Here is a 19,582-nt window from a genome sequence, read left to right as displayed (position 1 = left end):
TTATAAACATCTGATTTTCAAACACACCAACTGGAAAAAACAAAAGTCTGTATATAATAGCTCTTGTGAGGAAAATCAGTGACAATCATTATAAAGAAATTAACACAGGAAATATGTGAGGCAAATGAAAACAAGCATTTGTCTATAAAAACTGTCCCCAGGTTCACAACCATTAGGAATATAGAGCATTTGCAAGAGTGACCAGTTAACACAGAGCCTTACAGAATCAGCTGCATTTTAGAAACAGGATAAACACAGAACTAGGGAAAATATAAAATGGGTTAGAAAGACTGCTCAGAAATTCTGGTTTGGACATTATCTGAAAAATGCAAAGATTTAAAAAAACCTGCAGTCTATATGTGACTTTAACTTTCTGTTTGTTTATAACATACAAACTTATTCCATGTGTGGCAAATGTCAAACCCTTACTTTCAGTTCCTTATTAATGTGATGCTTGCTCTTTTTGAGTACATCTTTACTTTTTATTACCTGCAGGTAGTCAAAAACCAAGCTTTGATAGACTGATTAACATACAAATGTACAAGTCTGACTACGTGTGACTAATAAGGTTAAAGAATAACTCTAATCAATATTTTGCTATTTGGGCTATATGACAATATCAATTCTCACCATAAAGGAGTTAGAAAGAGCTGAACTTAGGGTAATGTGGGAAAATTTAGATTTTTCTGAGTTTAATTTTCATGATCTGGTTTTAAGTGATGTCACTGACAAAAGATAAGGCATATTAACCACCAACCCCCAAGAGCTGAACCGAACACAATGTGTAAAAATACACACAATTAAAAGTCAAATGTAAAATGTGGTAATCCTTGCTTATAAAGATAACAGTAGAAATGCAGTGGTCAGAGGAATTTTGGCTCTTTGTAATTTCTTTTTACTTACAGTAATGAATCTGCTCTGATTCATTACTTACTCCTTAATCCCCCTTGCTATCCATTTCATCTAGGGGCCATTAGCAAGGAGTTAAAGTAGGTTGATCAGAGTAAATGACCACGGAACATCAAGACTAACTGGTCTCCAAGACCAGCTGCAAGAGCAGAGCATTGTAACCAACGGAATAACCAATCAGTCTTATACTAACATGTAAAATTCAATCATTCCTGTGACTAATCCAGAAACAGATTTTGTAATATTATTTCCAAATTTAGTACACCTTATATACAATGAAACTAAACAGAATCTAATAATTTGGCTTTCTATCAGGAAAAACGATCTAAAGGAATGTCAGAACTCTAATTCCAGAATTAGTGGCACACACATTTGAAGTGTTGACGGTATCAGGAGTAATTATTCAGGACTGTCATAGCCATTAAATTCCTACAATATTTAATTGGGAAGGGAGCATAATTAAATCTAAAAGATAATTAAAAGATTGCTCTATATGAGACAGGAATATCCCCTAAATATTGACACATAAATGCTCTAATATTTTAACTAAACAGATGTATCCTGTATAAGTTTCAAAATTTGCATTAACTGACTAAAATCTGTTTAGCACACAAATAACTAAAATAAGAGTAAAGTGAGGAAATCATTCTAACAGATGACAATCACCATCTCATTACTCTCAAGTCTATATAAGCAGGAACAAAAGAAACTAATTATTCTAAGGTTTAGAAGAATAAGTGTATATACAACAAAGAATAGAGCTTTCTTATTTTCAGAATCTAAAGTAAAAGTGAACACTTGAAAAAAGAGCCTAGGGCTTCCCTGGTGGCGCAGTGGTTGAGAATCTACCTGCCAGTGCAGGGGACACGGGTTTGAGCCCTGGTCTGGGAAGATCCCACATGCTGCGGAGTGACTAGGCCCGTGAGCCACAATTGCTGAGCCTGCGCGCCTGGAGCCTGTGCTCCGCAACAAGAGAGACCACGATAGTGAGAGGCCCGTGCACCACGATGAAGAGGGGCCCCTGCTTGCTGCAACTGGAGAAAGCCCTCGTACAGAAACGAAGACCCAACACAGCCATAAATAAATAAAATAAATAAATAAATAAAAAATTTAAAAAAAGAAAGAAAAAAGTGGTCAAGTACTTAAAAAAAAAAAGAGCCTATATGACACAAGCATGAGCAAAATGTAAAATGAAGTAAGAATAAAGGTCTAAATAAAGAAATGCAAGCATTCATTCAGTAAACAGACACTGAATATTGTTTTTCAGATTCCAAGTCACCAGAGTTAGATTCCATACAACACTGCAGAGGATGGCTCTGAGAAGAAGAGATGAATAGAAAGGTGAACAGTTACAAAGAGACCTCTGGTAATCCAGGTGAGTGATCTGCACAGCCTCAACTAAGGTAGTGGCAGTAGGGCTGTTACCAGAAGGGAGGAAATTAATAAATGTTTAGGAAGTATAAGACAGAAAGTAACGAATGAATTACACATGTGAGTGACCAATCAGAATGACAGCTGGCTATAGACAATCCTCAGGGTTATATATACTCCCGCAAGCCAGCTGAACATCAGCCCTGGCCACATTCGCATCCAATACAAAGTGAACCAGAAGAGATAAAAAGCTCTCAAAAGTAAACCCATGATGAACAATGCAAGGCACTTTGGTTACTAGCGTGAACAAAAATACGAGAAAGGAAAAAAATACATTATCCTTTTATATTGGTTAATGTGTTACGAGAATTAATGTGTTACAAGACAATGTTTGTAAAGGTGAAGCCACAGAAGAGTTCTGAAAAAGACAGGTATGGTCTTTTTTTATGAAGAGATATATTCTCTATTAAACATGTATTAAAAGCACTCGCTGTGTTTAGGGAACAAATTTGGAAGCTATGGAGAGCTATGAATTACAGAGTACAACCTTGCAAAGATGTTTCTAGCATAGTTAAGGTAAAAAACCACCATGGAGTCGTTATTAAACAGAAGGACTGCTACATTTTTCTTTAATTTCCTTCTTTAGAAAAATCTATCTGCTGGTGAGGATACAAAGTTTTATAAAAAGCTTTTGCTATCTAATATAGAAACAGGAGTCATTTTCAGGCTTTAACATACACGCACAGACACATTTACCAGCTTCACTAACAACTCAGTCTACCTTTTCTTTTAAATTTTATATTTCTATACTGTTTCACTTGACCTAAAATCAGCAGTAAAAATAAGGTAGGTAAACTCTTTCTATGTACAGAGCAATATAAGGCAGATATATTTATGTTTTCCCTTTTAAATGTAATTATCAATGAATGGGTAAAAATTCCTTGGTAACAGGAATTTTCTTTTCATAGATAATGAAAGGGAAACCAGTGAAGTCAAAGAAAATATTCCCCAAAGTACCCCTAAGAAATAACTGACAAAAAGTATGATATTGTCAAATATATCAGAATATACACAGCTCCAACTTATAAATAGTCCAGACCAAAGAGTTAAAATCTGTAAAGGACTATCACTGCCTCATTCTATCAATGTTAAATAAACATGGCCTCATCACAGCTGGATTTCCTCATCTCCATTCCTGTGCAATAGTCCATTATCTCTTCTATAAACTACAACAAGTAATCCAAAATGAAATTAAAAAAACAATTTTATTCACAACAGTATCAAAAAGAATAAAATATTTAAGAATAAATTTAACAAAAGAACTGAAATTTCTATACAATGGACACTATAAAACATTGCTGAGAGAAAATACTAGGACCCAAATAAGGGATAGTTGTATGCTCATGAATTGAAGGACTCAATGCTGTTAAGCTGTCAAGTCTCTCCAAACTGATCTACAGATTCAATGTACTCCCAATGAATATCTCAGCAGGCTTTTTTTTTGTTTTCAATAATTGACAAATTATTAAATTCATATGGAAGTTCAAAGGACCTAGAATAGCCAAAATAATTTTGAAAAGGAAGAACAAAATTGGACAACTTAAATGACTCTATTTCAAGACTTTAAAGATATAGCAATCAAGACCATACAGTATTGGCTTAAGGACAGACACATTAATGGAGCAGAACTGAGAAAGAGTTCCAGATGTATCGTTATATAATCTTTTTCAATAAAGAGTCCTAGCACGTGTGCATATCCGTATCGGGAAAACAAACAAACAAACCTTACTTCCTACCATATACAAAAATTAACTTGAAAGGTATCATAGACCTTAGTGTAAGAGTTAAAATATGAAACTCCTAGAAGAAATCAGGAGATCTCAGTGAACTTGGGTTAAGATTTCTTCAGTATGAGGCAAAACCCACAAAATATTTTAAAAGTGATAAATTTGGACTTCATCAAAATTAAAAACTTGTGATCTTCAAAGATACTACCAAGAAAAGGCACATCAAGACTAAGAGAACATACTTACAAAATGTATGTATCTTATAAAGGACTTATCCAGAATATCTGAAGAACTCTTAAAATTCCAATAAAACAAACAATCCTATCAAACATTAGACACAGAGATCTGAACCAAAGCAGAGACACAGACAGCAAATAAGAACATGAAAAGATGCTTGAAATATTTTAGAAAAAGGCAAATTATAAAAAAGAATAAGATACTATTACATACTTGAATATCTAAAATTAAGACTAATAACACCAAGTGTTTCTGAGGATGTAAAGCAAACTTTCATACATAGCTGATGTGAATGCAAAATGGGACAGCCACTTTAGAAAATAGTTTGGCAGTTTCTCATAAAGTTAAACATACATCTACCATATGAATCAGAAATTCCACTGCTTGGTATCACCCCAAAGAAATGAAAACATATGTCCACACAAAGACTTGTTTTATACGAAAGTTTCTGGTACATTTATTCATGACAGTTAAATAAACACCATCAACTGCTAAATGGATAAACAAATTGCAGGATATCTAAACAATGAAATACTATCCAGCATTAAAAAGGAACTTCAGATATATGCAATAACATGGATAAATGTTGAAAATGAACAAAGCCAGATACAAGAAACTACATAATTTATGAGTCTAGTTTATGAAATTCTAGAAAGGGCAAAACCAAAGCAGACCGGTGGTTACCAGGGCAAGGGGATAATGAGGGGGGCACTGAATACAAAAAGGAACAAGGAAACTTTTAGAAGGATGGGAATATTCCATATCATGATTATGGTGGTGAGAGCACAACCACATGTACTTACCTAAACTCATCAAACTCAACACTTAAAATGGATACATTTTAATATATACAAATTATACCTCAATACTGCTGACAAAAAATAAAACACATTCCATATTCCCTTTATGTGGAATAGAACTATCTACTTTAGCCTGTATAATAACTCTACAAAGTAGGTCATGGGAAAGAGATAATTTTAAGTTATAAATGAAACTCAAAATGACCTAGCTTGACCCATTCATTTTATAGAATATTACATCAATGTTTCTGAAGAAGAAATTGATATCTAGAAAGGTTAGGTCACTCATGGTTACCTGAATTCTGACTCTTAGGGCAACGTCCTTTCTAGCTAACCTTGTTTTCATAAACATGCCACTGAATTCTCAAAATAACCCCCAGAGGTGCTAGGTTATGTACATATCATCCCTGTTATGGATGAGGCAAAATCAGGCAGACATATGAGGAAGGTTAATTTAGATACATTAATTATCTCATTATAGTAGTGTAATTACAAAATTATACTACTGTAACTAAATATTACATCAGTGTTACAAGCAGACTGAGTAACCAAATGAAACAATGAAATCTAAAATAGGATGTATATTGCTGAGCTATTTTTAGTTTGAACTCATAGAAAGAGTTAATTGTAGAATACTCAAGCTAGAGTCTACGAATTAGAAGAGTTAATTTAATATTGTTCCTTAATATTAAATAAAATGAAGCCTTGAACTGCTCAGTAAGATATTCCCAGATTTTGCTTATTTAAAAAGTTCTGTATAACCTATACACTGAGGGTACATCTTATGGAAGTAAGTTTGACAACTTCAATCTAAGTTGTGACTTTTCAATATAATTTTCTCCAGTAAATTAAATTTAGGATATTCTAGTATATCTATTTATTCTCACTGACTTAAAAATTTATAACTGTTAGCTTCTATGTCATAAAATACATAGATAACGTACTGTGAAATTTAAATAACCAGACATTCTGATATTTTTTGGCTAGTTAAATTTTACATGCAAATATCATAATTGTATTGAATACTTAGTATGTAACAATAATGTGAAGGGAACTATTAGAGGCCTGTGGGCTCAGATTCTTTCAGAATGGTTATTATGCATTTAAAAAATGAAAATAAACAATAAAACTAGCTTGCACTCTTACATAATTGTTATTAATTATACAATAAATTTTCTTAGTAAAAGATCACTAGATGAAGAACCAAAGTTAGGAAATCTGAACTATAAAATTTATTCTCTGACCCAAAAATATGTAATGTAACTTCTCTGTACGTAGGTTTGCTTAAATAAAATATAAGCATGTACCCCTGTGTTTTCTATATACCTCTTATATAGAGACAGGTATAGAGATCAGAGTGTGAATCAAGTTCCATCCACATAAACTGGAAATGTGTGGAGTGTCAACATTCGACAGAGGCATGTTTGGATTATTAAACTGTTTGAATATTAAAATGAAATACTAAAATATAAATCTTACTGCTTTTTAAAATATTTTCATATTATTTTCAAGTATTTGATCTGCTAAAGACTGTCACTCAAGAAATTATACCATAGAAAGCACCAACTTTAATGAAAAACAGCATATTACCTCTCTATAAATAACATAAATAAAGAGCAATCAAAATCTGACTAATTCATTCTTTCTCTATTTCTCTGAGTGGCTCAGAATGGGGGCAAAAAAAAAAAAGACTCACCTTTGCCTGCAGGCTGAGGTACTGCAAATCCAGGCAATAAAAAAGGTGCCCCTGTGGTAATACCAGCTGGTTTTAGTTCACTGACACCATATGTTGTTAGGGAAGTTATCAGATTAACCAGATCTTTCAAGGCATCTTTGGATTCTGCCTCTTTTGCTTGTTCCAATCTAGGAAAAGTATGATTTAGCAAATAAGTTTTCTCTTGTGTTGTATTTTCAAATTTAATACAGAAAGAAAATTTCAATTTTATATGCAATACATCAATGTATAGAGTACTACAAGAAGTTTCTTCTTACATTTTTTTCCTATATGACAACATACTATTTTTATAAATCTACAAATTTTATTATAAGATACGATGGTGCATTTGAAAGAAATTATACCAATAGTCAGGACACCTGATAAATGCTGATTTTGCCACTAACAGTATTATTTTAGGTAGATCACTAATCTTTGGTATAGAAAGTCTCTATAATATAAAAGGATTAGATTAAATATCGCTTAAGTTCCTTAAGGCTCTAAGGTTATAAAAGTTTCACTGTTTATAACCAAAAACCTTATCAACCATTTCTTTCCTAAGATATTTTCTCTGTTAATTTTTTTTTTTTAACATCTTTACTGGAGTATAATTGCTTTTCTCTGTTAATTTTAAAAAGTGAATTCCTTGGGAAGATTTGTAAGACTTTATCTGTATTTCATTAATTAATTCAAATACTCGCATTACAGTACATTTAAATAAACTTCTGAGAGTCTCTAACAATTTTTGAAAACAGTCTTAATTCCTTTAAAGTTGTCTTTTTTTAATGTGAAAAGTTTTGTTTTAATAATATTTTCATACCATACACAGAATGTTGTAACCTGTTTTTTTCCACTAACTAGTGTTATGCACATGCCTCTCCGTGTTAGTATAAACTCGCAATAGATATGCTTTTAATGGCTATGGAGAGCCAACCGTAGATTTGGGGAGTGGAGGGTGGGACAGCTAGTAGATACCAGAATTCAGGAGCACTAACATGCATAAAACTTTGTGTGCCTTAGAATTATATCTTTAGGATCAATAAACATAAGTGAAATTATTTTGTCAAAGAGTGTCAACATTTTTAAGGCTCTTGAATTCTCAAAGGACTGCATCAATTAGTAATGTGAATTAGTTATTTCATAAACTTTCATATGTCCTCATTTGGAAATTAGGATATATATGCAAGATTATATTCTTGGGGGTTGCCTAGTATTAAGTAATGGCAATGAGGTCAAACTGGTGTTAGAAATAAAAAGTTTAGAAAATAGTGCTGGTTTACAGTAGATCAAATAATTTAAAAATAATTAATGGCCCAGGAACAAGTAGCAAGACAGGAGTATCTTCTTCCTAATAAACTTGTAACCAGCCATTTTCCCAGTATATACATGGAACATTTGGGATGAAAAAGGAGGCTAGTGAAACATTTTTAGACTGACATTTGTTTTATATATACATTTGTAATGTCTCATTCAGTCTACACAATTATTCTTATTATTAACTACATTAATAATAACACTGGAGTTACTGATAAGGAAAATCAAAAATATAATTAAGCAAGAAGAATTTACACTTCAGGAAGATGTTAATTAGTTCATTCAAACTCTTCTCCCTCAGCTACTAAAGAAGAGCAGATTTCTTCTTCACATCTAACCATTGACTCCATGTTTACAGCCTACATTTTCCAAATTAACTGTAAATTCATTCTTTGAACTCTCTTGACAGAACAGGAATAAAAAGAAGTGATTAAAGCTAAGAGGATAAAGTATACATTAAATAAGTGATTGATTGATTTCTTCTTCCCTATAACCCCAAACTACATTGTTTCCTTCGATGAAAAGACTGAGTAGAAATTTAAAATATATTCTTAAATTATGGAGTTTTACCTAAGCAAGAGATCACAAAGGAAACTGTATCCTTGCCATATCCGAAAATCATCCAAAAGAGTTTGGGAAACATCACTGGAATCTTTGAGGAAACAAGAAAGCCCAGCAAACATTTCAACAATTTCTAGGGGAGACAGGTCATCTGATTGCTGCATATTCTGAACACACGTAGATAAACATTCTTTTTCTGTAAAAATAAAGAATTGAATAAGTATATATATGTATAATTTGTCAACTGCTTAAGAAAATTTCCTTCATTCTTAACTAGTGTTTAATGAAACATTAAATTTTAGTGTATCTATAAAATATTGTAAGACAAATGTTACACATTCTGAAAGCAAATGTAAGATTCAAATTGATTGAGGAAGCTCTGCCTCTAAGTAGTAAACAAAGGGTAATACAGGAAGTGTTAAAAATTAGTTGACATTTATTACAGTTTTTACATCATATTTAGATGTTTTACTAGTCAACAAAATGACTGCCTGTTGCCATATGATATTTTTGATCTTTATGAATATAGTAAAAAGTGGAAAAAATAAAAAAACTATCATCTAAGTTTAAGAAGAAAAATCTACTAGTTAGTTAAAAGTTCAAATTAGAGTGAATATAGACTACTGACATACAGAAATACTTAAGGAAATAAAATTTTAAAAATTATGTTTGTAGTATATATTTACTAGTTTAAAACACAGTTATACCCCATAATGACTTTTGGGATTGGAGGTGTTTCAAAGAAGACATTCCCTCTCTTACCTTTAATGAAATTTATTTGTCTTAAGAAACCCAGTGTCACATAACAAAACCTAACAAGATTTAACATAAGAACGGAGGCAAGAAACATTGAATGACTCACTGACCTCAGGTAAGTGAACAGTTGTACTAAAAGTTATTTTGAAAGATTTTTCAGTTTATGTGTATCTACATCTGTATCTATATATAGATAGATATATATACACATCTATATATATATACATAAATGGACTATTTGAGATGCTACAACTGTCTCCTATTTCTCCTAATTAGACATTTTAAGGGATAGCTGACACATATTTATATATGAGTTAAACAGAATGGACAATTTCTCCTCAGTGCTGATAAAGAATCTACCTAATTTTATTTATGCTGCATCAGTCAGATTGTCTACTTATGAAATATCTTCAGAAAGACTTTAACTATAGCTTCTCAAAAAAACTCTTTTTTTCAGCAAAAAAGGAGGGAAGAATAGGCTATGACATAGAACTTACATTATATTACAATTGATCATGTACATAACAAAGCAGTAATTTTAACTCTTGTAGATATCCATCATTTGGAACATGAGAATTTCTTATACCTGAAATGCCTCACAAATAAAAAATAAATTTTTTTCTCCTGCCAAATATACTTTTAATTTAAAATAGAATCTTTGGAGAATTGAGAGATAAAAACAAATTTCCCATCATATGAGGAGAGAAAAGTGGAGGAAATTCAGAGCACCTAAAATGAATACATTACGAGATATTCACCGTGAATATACTTCACCACATTGACACTGAGACCATGACGGGATATGGTCATAAGGACTTCTCCGGCACTCTTCCTCCAAGGCAGGTTATAGGGAGGGCACCAAGAGGTTATTGCACTGAATAAAAGCTGGAGATCGTCTTTTTGAGCCAGCTCCTCGGCTGGAGAAACAAAACTGCAGAGTTTCACTAAGATCTAAAGAACAAACAAAATATGTACATAAATAAATGAATGGTTGTGGAAAGGGAGGAGCTAGAAAAGGACTAGATCTGATTATTAAAAACTCTGAAAGTTCAGGGTTAGTCCTGAGCGATATCATTAAAGCCACAATGATGAGTGTTCTAACTTAGGCAACATTAAAAAAGACACCTACAATTTAGAAGTGTGTTATGGTAAGACAGTTAATCACCTCTACTTTTATCAGCTTATTTTTTTTTTAAAAACGTTCTATGTTTACCATCCTCTCTTTACCGTGGTATTTTTTTTTTTTTGCATTGTTTCACCCTACCGTGAAACGGAATAAATCAAAGGTTAACTTTCAAGATCAGCATTCTAGTTTTCTATCGATAATTTGGTGCCTTAATTCTTAGTTTGTCATAGGTGAAATGTAATTTTCTTCTCTAAAAGGAACAGTTTTACAGAGACAAGAAAGTAAAAATAGGTTTTTAAAAGTAAAAGTATTCTCAAATTGTTCCAACTTCTATACAAGTAGAAGGGGATATTAGAACTGAAAAATCATCTTAATTCAGAAGTATCAGTTATGTCTAGTTGCCAAAAATCTTCTAAAGCATGATTCAACACTTCTTAAACCCTGGAATGAGAACTTATTCCTTACCTATGGTTTGCAAAATACACACTGCACAAGTGTTTACAGCCCTAAGGGCCTGCTACTTGGGGAATGCAGCTATGGTTTCTGCCCTCAATGGACCTTTTACTTCTAATCTCGATTTGGTGTCAGAAAAAGTTAATTTTTCTTCTCTGTGCTAAATTTTCTCATCTAAATATTTTTTAAACTTTATAAAATAAATAAAATAAAATTGGAGTATTTTAATATTTGTGGGGAAACTACTAAACTGAAAAAAGTATTTGAAGTATCATGTTTTGTCCAAGAAAGCTAGGTCTTCCTTTTCCTATTTCCTTCAATGCAAAATTTTACTTAAATACAAGAATTTCTAATTCATAGCTGCCAAATATCAGGGGAAAAAATTAAGAATTCAGAGAAACAACAAAATATTTATAAAATCTGTAAGTACAGGCAATCCCCCCCACCAAAAAAATGTCTGGAGACACTGTTGGATACCAAATTTCCATTCATACATGTAACATGTGTATCTTTTTCCGTATGTGTTAAATGCAACAAAAAAGATATATGAAAAAAAGATAATCAATTGCAGCAAAAAAAAAAAAAAAGCTCAGAAGAGTGTGTAGTTGATTATACTTTTTGTTGGTTTTCACACTACCCTTATGTGATTAGAGGGACAGATGTCATTTCTCTAATCTGTAACATAAAAACAAACCTGAAAATAAAATACTTTTTTTCCAAATCAAATCTTTGTTCTCAAAAATAAGCTGGATTTAATTCCTTGATGTTGACTCTTAAGATAACTAGTTCTTAATCTTCAAAGGCAAAAGGATTCTTAAAATAATCTAGTATAATCCTTTCATTTTACAGAAGAGAAAACTGAAGAGTCTACTCATTCCTCTTCGGCCCCTACACTAACCACTTCTATTTGTAGGGACTCTTATAAAACTGTGGCAGAGCAGTAATTGGCCACATCAATGCAAATGCAAAAAAAAAAAAAAAAAAAGCCTACATGAAGCAGTACCAACTGCTAAGGTCCCAGGAAACCATCTGTCACAAAATATAAACATAGGGATTTCATCTATCATAAACACTATGTGTTCTGAAAACATTTAATAAGTTGTGTCCATTGTTTTTCTAGACAAAATGATGAAAACAATGTCCAGCCTGCAATGAGGAACTAAAAAAGGTAAGTGATGCACTAAAGGAGTACTGGACTAGGTGGTGGGAGAGCTGGGCTCTAATCACTGCCACGCACCTGCTGTGGATAGGTTTCCATAACTGTAAATGAAGCGTTTCCTTTAAATTTTCTTTTGAGTTCCTTTTGGCCTTTAACATTCAACGATTCCAATATGCTAAAATGAATCCCACTTTTAGTTCAAAGTCAGCACCCAGTGTTTTCAGATATAGAAAAACTTAAGTTTTAGGGAAAAAATCTCTGCTACTTATTTAGTGTTAAATATACAAAATTCAGCTTCCTCATGTTGTGTCTAAGCGAGATGATGGATGCTCACTAAACACTGTGGTCCGCATTTCATGATGTACGTAAGTCTAATCACCATGCTTCACACCTTCAACTTCAACAGTGCTGTAAGGCAATTACAGCTCAATAAAAGTGGAAGAAAAAAAAAATTCAGCTGCCATTTATTGCCTAAGGTATTAATTAGTTCTACAGAAGGGCTTTATTGAAACAGGGCTCTAGTCTGATTAGCAAAGACTAACCCACTCCATTCATCAATGTCTTAAAATAGCTTTAATTCCTATGTGATTTACTCTTTTATTTATGCCCACTGCTCTTCTCATCCAATCTAATTGAGGGGTTAGATAAACCTCAGGTCTAATCCCGTTTCTGCCATTCACTCACATCATCATTTTTGAGGAAAACAGAAGCTCTGAAGTCATGGGTTGTCTTGTAAATTAACACGAGATAAGGGATGCTAAACACCAGCACAAAAGTATCTAATAAATCAAGTGTTCAATAAATGTTTTTTGAATTAGCATTTTATTGATAATCTTGTCTTTTCCTTTCTAAACCGTCTGAGTCTCCCTCTTCCCGATCTTCATTGCTAGACCTCAACAAAGCCTGGAGCATTCCTGGAGCAACGACCCCAGTTACACCAGGTGTCATCAACATGGGTCCCCAACTCTACCGCACCTACTGCAGATCCACTGTCCTCTCTGTTCTCTCTTCCTACTCTCACAGGTTATGGCGCTGGTGGTGGCAACAGCAGGAATCACAATTATTTATTAAAAAATAAATATTTTTATTTCATGTCTACTATGTCTGAAGCAGAGAACCATAGCTTTGGTTATTATTCATTTAATCTTTCCCAAAATCCTTGGCATCTTATTTCAGAAAATGGGACTCAAACAGGTGTTGGTTTTTTAAATTGAGGCATAAAAACACATAACAAAATTTAACCATCTTAAATCATTTGCAAATATAGAGTACAGTAGTGTTAACTACATGCACATTGTTGTGCAACACATCTCTAGAACATTTTCCTCTTGCAAAGCTGAATCTCTGTAACACTGAACAACAACTTTCTTTTCCCCACCTCCCAGCCCCTGGCAACCAACACTCTAGTTTTAAAACTTTGACCACTTTACTTATAAATGGAACCATGTAGTATCTATCGTCTTGTGTCAAACGTGTATTTTTACATGGACAGATTATATTCTAAATGTTTGTCGTTTGCTTGTTTTGAAAATTTTCTCCCAAGAAAGGATATCAAAATGATGACAATATTTCCAGGCTAGCTAACAAAGGTATACTTAAACTGCTAATGCTATTAAAAGAAGAGTGGCAACGGTGGGAAAGAAGGGCTTTATAGGCAGGGAGGAGAGGAGGTGGCAGCAGCCACTAAAAATAAACTGTCTTTTCTAAGCTAAATATTTATAGGCTAAGGACTTCCTATATACAGACAGCAACAAAACAGAATTTCTTGACATTAGAAGAAATATTATGCAAAACTTAATTATATTGTCAATAAAAGTTTTCCTTGCTTAGTTCATTTTAGAGATGTTTTTGCTATATCAAAGGTAACCTCTGTTCAGAGAAACAAACTTGTTAATCCCTCATCCAAATATTCTTCAAAAGAAATGTGCAGATTCAAGAAATGTGACAGATGAGATAAAGTGAACTTATAATAAACAGCATGAAATACTATAGAAAATGGAATAGGCAGGACATCTATTTAAGGAATGTACCTGTTACACTTTAAATAGAGTGGTACAGATGGCCAGGCAAATAGCACCTTCCATACCTGTACAAAAACTTTCTGGAGTAGTCCACGACGTTCTGCTAGAGGTAGCTCATTCTGCGCACCTCCAACTGCCTCAGGCACATGTGGAAGGTCAAAAAACAGATATAAACATTTAACCAGGGTGGAAGGCACTGACATCGTTGTCATGCAGTCCACGGTTTTCTGGAAAACAAACCGATAAATAAGTGAATAGACAGATAGACAGATAGACATAACTGTACTTGGTACAGCTAAGTAAGCTCAAATTTTAAGCCAGAAAATTATATATCAAAGTAACTTTTTAAATGTCTGAAAAAAAATTAAAATGACTCCATGCTGACAAATACATATTTCCTATTTGGACAAATTTGCTGTAACCAAATATTGAGAAGTTTGTTATTTAGTAAGGTATTTATTAGGTTGACTATTAAGAGACAGCATGTTTCAAAGAACATAAACTTTAGGATTTAGAAAAGATTTTAACCATGAACTTATTAGGCAAACTAATTTTGTTAGACCTCACCTTTCTCTCCTATAAAATGGATATAATAGTACATATCGCTTAGGGTTAATATGAGGGTTATATAACAAATGCAAGGATATACTGAGTACTAAACTATATATTAGTAGTTGCTTTACTATCACTTTTATTTTTATTGTAGATTCTTAGGGTTGGAAGGGCACTTGAAGGATACAGCCATCACCGACACAAAAAAATTTCTACATTATTTTCAGAGATTACTAAAGGAAGAAATTTTAGACATTCCTATGGTGAACATTTCAGCACTGTTAAGAAATATGCTATAATAATTATAAAAATCTTTCCATGGTACAGTTTGGAATAGAAAGTTTTTCCATGCTGGTGATCAACAGGTTAGCATAATCCATTGATCTGTTTATTAATTTTGACATTAAACATTTCCTGAATGCCTAGGGTATGTCAGTCAGTGTGTTGGGAGCTTGGCATGCAATGATGAAGGATCCCTGCCCTTCAGAAGACTGTAGTCTAGAGCAGAGGCAGGTTTGTTAACAACTATGATTTAATCACTTATGTGTAACAATGGCAGTACATTCAGGCTAATATAAAAGGGAATGATCACCGCTGCCAGGAGTAGAATGGAAAAGTGTAGGAATTAAAACAACAGGGGAAAGATCACCTGGAAGATACACAGGAGCTCAGGCCATATGGTACAGAATGTTTCAGGAACCTGAGTCCAAAACTGCTGACTCCTGAAAAGCCACAATAATAATGTCTAATCTGTAATGAGTGTTTATTATATAACAGGCATAAAGCTAAGTACTTTAAATACATGCTCTCGCCTATTTCTCAAGTCATCCCTACAAGGTAGATTTTATTACTATACGCTCCTTACTTTACAAAGGGAGCAATTGAGGCTCATCACTTATATACCCTGTCCGGGGTTAGAGAGCGGGTTAAGTGGCCCACCAGTTTATACATGCTCAGTGACCTATGCGTGTGGTCTCCCATTTTAGTTTTACTTTTATTTTGCTGGGATTGGAGACCCAATGAAGTGTTACAAAGGAGTCATAGAATCAGATTTTAGAAAATTAGCTGGTGACAGTATAGACCACAGACTAAAGAGCAGGAAGGCGAGAGCAATTAGGAAACTAGTACAGAAAACAGTAAGAGTGGCCGGGCCTGAACTAATGCAGTAGCCGGGAGACAGGGAGGAGAGAGCGCCTAAGCAACAATCCTTTCCAAGATCTGGCCCCTTTCTACATATCCACTATCATTTCCCTCCTCTAATACTCAAAAGCTCTCTGCAGTTCTCATCTACCATTTATTGTTTCTAGACACCCCATGTCTCCATCTGACTCTCAATTTAAATGTCTGTTCATGTCTGAAACTTTCTTTAATTCCTTATCTTTCTTCCTACCCTCACCTACAAAATTTACAACTCCATTTCTATTTTCATAGTACTACATATAGCCCATTATTGCATTTTATGGTATTATCTTCATCCACTTCATCTCTGTCATCTACATGTTGATTCAGGACCATGTTTTTGTCATCTCTATCTCGCTGCTGGCCACAGAAGATAGCATGCAAACAAGAAAGTCAGCTCAAAACATAACACTGAGTTTTCTTTTTAAAATGTCTTTTTCCAGTTAGATTATTACTAGCTGTCCCTTCATATTAAGAAAAATGATATGATTTTTCATTTTCATCTTATAATGGATAGATTAAAAGTACAAATGGGTATCCAAATTGGTAATCGGCAACATTTGTAATTTTTTTAAGTGATTCTTTTCTCCTGATTCTTTTCTTATGCTTTTAAATTGGTCTATCCATTTGTGCACATTTAAGTTAATACACATTTACTGATTTTCTACGATGTTCTAGGTGTTATGGTATGACACAGTCTATGCTCACAAGAGAGAAAGAAAAATAGTGCATCTACAGAAAATACGAATAAAACTTAGAAATATTCCAATTAAACACTATTATTTTATGTATTGTTCTAAGCCAAACCAAACTTTGGTACAGTAACGTAGAGGCATTTATAGCTACCATCGATAGCAAGTAGAATTGGTATTTTGATAGTCACTTGATATGGCCACAGATACATGAAAACAATGGTCTACTTTAGGACTAGCTGAAGGTTACTTAGTACTTAGGATGAATAAACATCTCCATTTGCCCAGGACTGAGGGGTTTCCTGGGATGTGGGCCTTCTATGCCAAAACTCAGATAGTCCCAGGTAAATCAGGACAAGTTGGTCTTATTCGTTTTCTGATTTAAAAAACAAAACATAACACAATACTGTAAATCAACTATACTCCAATATAAAATAAAAATTTAAAATAAAATAAAATAATAAAATAAATAAAAAACAAAACAAAACAAAAACCCAGCAAATGAAAAAGGCAACAGTCCATTCCAAAGAAAAAAAATTCAAGTGCTGCTTACTTTAGGCTAGTAACTGGTTTCAGGATATGCTTACTAAGAAATGCATTGTTTCTCCTGTGGCCTGTGACGGTAGTATGATTGGTGTCACATTTACTTTTGTAAATTCCATGAGGTATTTGAAAGTCCATAGTAATTTAGACAATAGTCATTCTCAAGATTGGTGTGGACTTTGAAGGTAATTATACTCTGGATTTTAGAAGGCTGAATAAACTTCCTTCATCCCCAATACATCACAGGTCACAAATCGGGTATTCAAACAGCATAAATGACTACATGCCATATGTATCATGACAGCTGCTTAAAGCTGATTTAAAGGGAAAAAAAGCAATCTCCAGAAAAAATCAAGTAGGAAGGAAATATGTATTATCCTGAAAATGACAATATTTCCTTATTTTGCATAAAAGTTAGAAAAATGTTGAAGTATTTTCCATGTCACTTATTCCTTATTAGCTAAGTGACCTTAGATGAATCTTAGATGACTCTTCCAAGTCAAAGTTTCCCTAACATGGGTTACAGAAATGCAGTTCCTGGGCTACTTCCCTCCAGCCACAGGTAGCCCATCTTTTTGCCCAGTGTGCTGTACAAATGGTACCATGCTCTATGTGTGCTATGATGTGACAAAGATGGAAAACACTGTTCTAATTTAAGCATTTCCTCATGTGTAAAATGGAAACATTAATAACCTCCTTATAGAGATGTTGTGAGAAGCACGAAATAATGTGTAAGAAGAATTAGAAGAATACACAGATTATCATAAAAATCTTATTTGGATATGATGATAAATTTAATTTCACAAAATCCCAAGAGGATAAAAAGATGTTTCAAATATGAAAACCAAGAACTTACCTGACCAGAGGATGCTAACAAATTAATTGTTGTCAGAAGCATCCAACCTCTACTGGCTTCTTCACTCTGATTGATTTCCAAGAATTGGACTATGGCCCGACTTGCAGCCTCTATAAAACCAAAGGAAAGTCATTAGGTGGAGAGAAATCACATACAAAATATGTTAAAGAGAGCAATGTTTTAATGGTATATGTACATGTCATCATATCAATACAGAAATGTAAAAATCAACCTATATATTTTAGGAAAAGGTACGTCACAAACTAGTCAAAAAGAGTCATGGAATAGGGGAAATTTGAGTTAAACCTGCCTGGAAAACAAGTCTCTCTAGAAACTGTGAGGGAGGGATGGAAACAGAGAGATTAGGCACACTGTATTAAAACAAAAGTGTGGTTAGAGGAATGATCAAGAGGAACAACTGTAATAACATAGGGTTCACATTCTAGAAGAGCATATGTTGAGAATTAAAGTCTAATATCAATAGTAGTGACAGAAAATGCCTACTTACGAAGGAAGGTAAGCTAAGGGCTGTCTGTATTTGACTCTTTGGGCAAGAGGGAGCAAATGCAGTTTCTTGAGCAAAGTAGATGATGAAAGCATTATTTTAAGACTATTAATTTAGAGTGATGTGTATGACAAACTGCAAGGGCAAAGAGATTGATGGGGGAAACAAATTAGGAGGTTGGCTCAGTGATACACACAAGGGGTGACCTGAACAGCTGACATTAGGAAGAGATAAACAGTGAGGGAGTCATTCATAGAACTCTAGTGTTGGAAGAATCTTTGAAAGTCAACTTAGTTGATTATGTTTTTAAGGATAAGGGAAAATGGATAAATCCTTAACCATGCATTTAATTTTATCAGCACAGAGGTTCATCAATTTTTACATTGTAATAGGAGATGAATTAAAGTCAGAAAATAAGTCCAATCTGTTCACTGTAAACCAACATGTTAAGTTACTAACGTATACTTAACACATGTCATAAAGACACAGGATGTAGAATAGAATTTAGATTACTTTAGAGGTATTCTTTCCTTTAAGACATTTAAGACAATCAAGATAAAAGTGTTTTATTTAATAATTGAATGATACAAAACTTACATATGATACTGTGCTGGGCATATTTCATCTTTATATACTTCCATTTGAAAGAACATGTTAAAGGAAAATTTTTTAAGATAGCTTATTTTTACTGAGTCTTAACTGTACAACAAGCACTGTTTTAAGTGCTTGCAGATTCAACTCATTTAATCTTTATGTAGAACCCTGTAAGTTATTTTCTATTCTTAGACCCCTTATTATAATATAAATTGAGAAATGGAGAGGATAAGTAATTTGCCTAGAGTCAGGGACAGAACTTATATTCAAATCCAGGCTGCTTAGCCTGTAAAAGATAAAGATAGTGATAAAAAAAATTTTACTGGAAAAGAGAAGTCAACAGAACCCTGGCTTACTTCTGGTATTCAGTATCTGGTAAATGTTGAAATTACTGTATTCATGCTCACTGATTTATAGTCTCTTGCCCCTCTCTAGAAAATAAACACCATGGGA

General features: G+C 33.4%; 1 protein-coding gene across 8 annotated transcripts in view; it reads right to left on the bottom strand.

The window, feature by feature from the left end:
- The window catches only part of WDFY3 (WD repeat and FYVE domain containing 3), a 285,270-nt gene that overhangs the window by 143,506 nt on the left and 122,182 nt on the right, over window positions 1-19,582 (bottom strand). For all 8 annotated transcript variants that reach the window (XM_057547043.1, XM_057547039.1, XM_057547040.1 and 5 more), the window contains 5 exons: window positions 18,031-18,140; window positions 14,274-14,435; window positions 10,208-10,400; window positions 8,703-8,889; window positions 6,801-6,967 (listed from right to left, as the gene is read on the bottom strand). In XM_057547043.1, the coding sequence (XP_057403026.1) occupies window positions 6,801-6,967; window positions 8,703-8,889; window positions 10,208-10,400; window positions 14,274-14,435; window positions 18,031-18,140 (819 nt within the window). The remainder of the gene's footprint in view (window positions 1-6,800; window positions 6,968-8,702; window positions 8,890-10,207; window positions 10,401-14,273; window positions 14,436-18,030; window positions 18,141-19,582) is intronic.

This window comes from Balaenoptera acutorostrata, chromosome 5, assembly GCF_949987535.1.
Source record: "Balaenoptera acutorostrata chromosome 5, mBalAcu1.1, whole genome shotgun sequence".
NCBI lineage: Eukaryota > Metazoa > Chordata > Mammalia > Artiodactyla > Balaenopteridae > Balaenoptera > Balaenoptera acutorostrata.
The sequence above is the reverse complement of the archived record's forward strand: the minus strand, read 5'-3'. Positions and strand labels throughout refer to the sequence as shown.